The 2,226-nt window shown below is 47.2% G+C and overlaps 1 protein-coding gene across 6 annotated transcripts in view; it reads right to left on the bottom strand.

Annotated features, from left to right (window-relative positions):
- Zmym4 (zinc finger, MYM-type 4) overlaps positions 1-570 on the bottom strand; it is a 158,819-nt gene extending 158,249 nt beyond the window's left edge. For 2 of the 6 annotated variants that reach the window (XM_013519642.1, XM_013519645.1), the window contains exon 1: positions 15-564. In XM_013519642.1, the coding sequence (XP_013375096.1) occupies positions 15-62 (48 nt within the window). In that variant the 5' untranslated portion in view covers positions 63-564. Of the gene's footprint in view, positions 1-14 lie in introns of all 6 variants that reach the window. The other 4 variants (XM_013519646.1, XM_013519643.1, XM_005395136.2 and 1 more) reach the window with 4 other exon arrangements.
- Positions 571-2,226: the final 1,656 nt, after the last annotated feature.

Raw genomic sequence — 2,226 nt, 5'->3', positions numbered from 1 at the left:
GAGTTCTGCCTCACCTCACCTACCCTCTTTCGGGGGCCGGACTCCACCTCTCTCTCCGCCATGTTGGGCCCCGCTCGGAACCGCTGCGGCTCCCGGCACTGTGGCGGCGGCACCTCTCGGGCCCCCGGCCCCCGCCCACACTGCAGACACGGCCGCCTCGGCCGCAGCTTCCCCGAACCCGGCCGGGCCCGGCGCGGGAGTGAAGAAGGGGCGGATGCCACGCGCCTGGTCGCAGCTCCAAGGGTCCCACGGGTGTGCGCGTGGGTGGTAGGACCTGCCCGGGAGAGGGGCGCCGGGACTCCGGGGGTTAATGGCCTCCAAGGGGCCCCGTGAGTAGGATTATTTTCTCTCAGAAATTCCTCCGCCTGCGGTTTCTTAAAGGGATCACCAAACGAGCCCCTTGCGCGCGCCCCTAGTGCGCAGGCGCACCATAAGTCCCTCCCTCCTTTCCCACCAAGCCCCTGGTCCTGAGCGTGCGCGGTGAGTAGACCAGGGTAGGCCAAATCCTGCAAGTCTCTTTGCTGCCAGCAGCTGCTCCCACCACTCAACTATGGCCGCTCCCTTAAAGGGACCATGACTCAGAGTTGAAGGAATAATGAAAGAAATTAGTGAAAGAATAATTTGGAAGATTGGGTGAAATGTCAGTGAGGGGTCCACATCACCATCTTACAGTTGGTTACACAGATACCATTGAAAGGAGAAGATGATCTGAAGTTTTCACTGGATCTCTCAACATGAAGAATCCCACTCAATATGGAAACAAGATATCTCAAGGAAAACCAACTTTCCCGCCTTTAAACAGCCTGATGTGAAGCACAAGGCGTAGAACATCAAGGACTAACTCTTGTAACCTAACCTCAAAATCAGATCATTTGGTGCTTTTGAAGACTGAACCAACAACTGAAGATAATTTCTGTCAAGAGTAGTTTGTCCTTAGAATATCAAAACGGGGAAAGAAACTGTCTGGTGCTCTCAATGGTAAAATTGCTGCTTGGTCCTGGGAAGTAATTTATCCCAAGATATTTAGTGCCTGGTGTTGAACTCGAGTCAAGATTTGAGTCACAGACCTCCAGGATTTTCAGTGCTCCAAACTATCTTCAAGGCATGAGAGAACATTAAAAATGAAGGTGCCATGATAATTCAAGAATATTGTACACCTGGGAAGATGCATGATGATTTATGGCTGCTATGTGTCCTCATTTAACTCTACTGAAGAAGCTTGAGAACCTGACTTAAAGGATAAGCATCTTATTATCTAAGTAGAAACCAAGAAGTACATTTATGTCTGTCTTGCCCTGAAACTTAAACTGGCTGCTAAACTGAAGACGGCTAAAGAGAATGAGGGCTTGAGTCATTCCTCTTATATTCATTCTAGTACCCGTAGCTTCAATTGGAGAAAAACCCCCTAATGGAGTTTTTAATGATATAGCTTAAGAGCAATGAAGAGACATACAGTAAGAAATACAAAGAAGTTGCCTCCTGTAGGCCGTTCATTCCCCATAATTAAACATATTCAAAGGAGAATCTGCAACTTTTTTTTTTGTACCAGGAATCGAACTCAGGACCTTGGGCTTGCCAGGCAGGCACTTGTGCAGCTGAGCTATATACCCGGCCCTTTTTTGTCTTTTTGAACAGGGTCTCACTATGCAATTCAGACTGGCCTTGAGTTCACTTTGTAGCCCAGGCTGATCTCGAACTTGCAACGATCCTCCTGCCTCAGCCTCCTGAGTGGTGGGATTACAGGCGTGCACCACCACACCCGGCATTAGAATGTGCAACTTCTAAATTCACAAGATGGTACAATGCAACTTCTGTGTGTAACTTTTGTGTGTGTATCACTTGGAAGCTGTTTTGAACCCAAAAACTTTGCTAATCTAAGGCATCCTGCTGAACACTTAGTGAAATTATTGCAAGTTTCCATGCTAGTCCTTCTTTAGGCCTGTTAATTTCTCTGCTAGATAGAAGAAAGGAGAAAGACAATATATATATATTCACTTTGGGCCAGATTTTTTAAAAAATACGTTAGATTCTTTAGTTCCATGTCTAGGGCCAGAAGGAAACAGCAGAGGCCAAGAAAAGTGCAGGAAATGTAGGTACATAAAATGTCTAGTGGTTACCACCTCTTTTATTGGCAGTGGAATACTCCCCTTCTGATAAAATCTAAAGGCTTGAAGTAGAACTGCTAAATTTGAATTAGAAGTGAGGAGCCCAAAAGCCTGGTCACCC

The sequence above is a fragment of the Chinchilla lanigera genome, unplaced genomic scaffold (genome assembly GCF_000276665.1).
Source record: "Chinchilla lanigera isolate Chin_1 unplaced genomic scaffold, ChiLan1.0 scaffold00051, whole genome shotgun sequence".
Taxonomy (NCBI): Eukaryota; Metazoa; Chordata; class Mammalia; order Rodentia; family Chinchillidae; genus Chinchilla; species Chinchilla lanigera.
The sequence above is the reverse complement of the archived record's forward strand: the minus strand, read 5'-3'. Positions and strand labels throughout refer to the sequence as shown.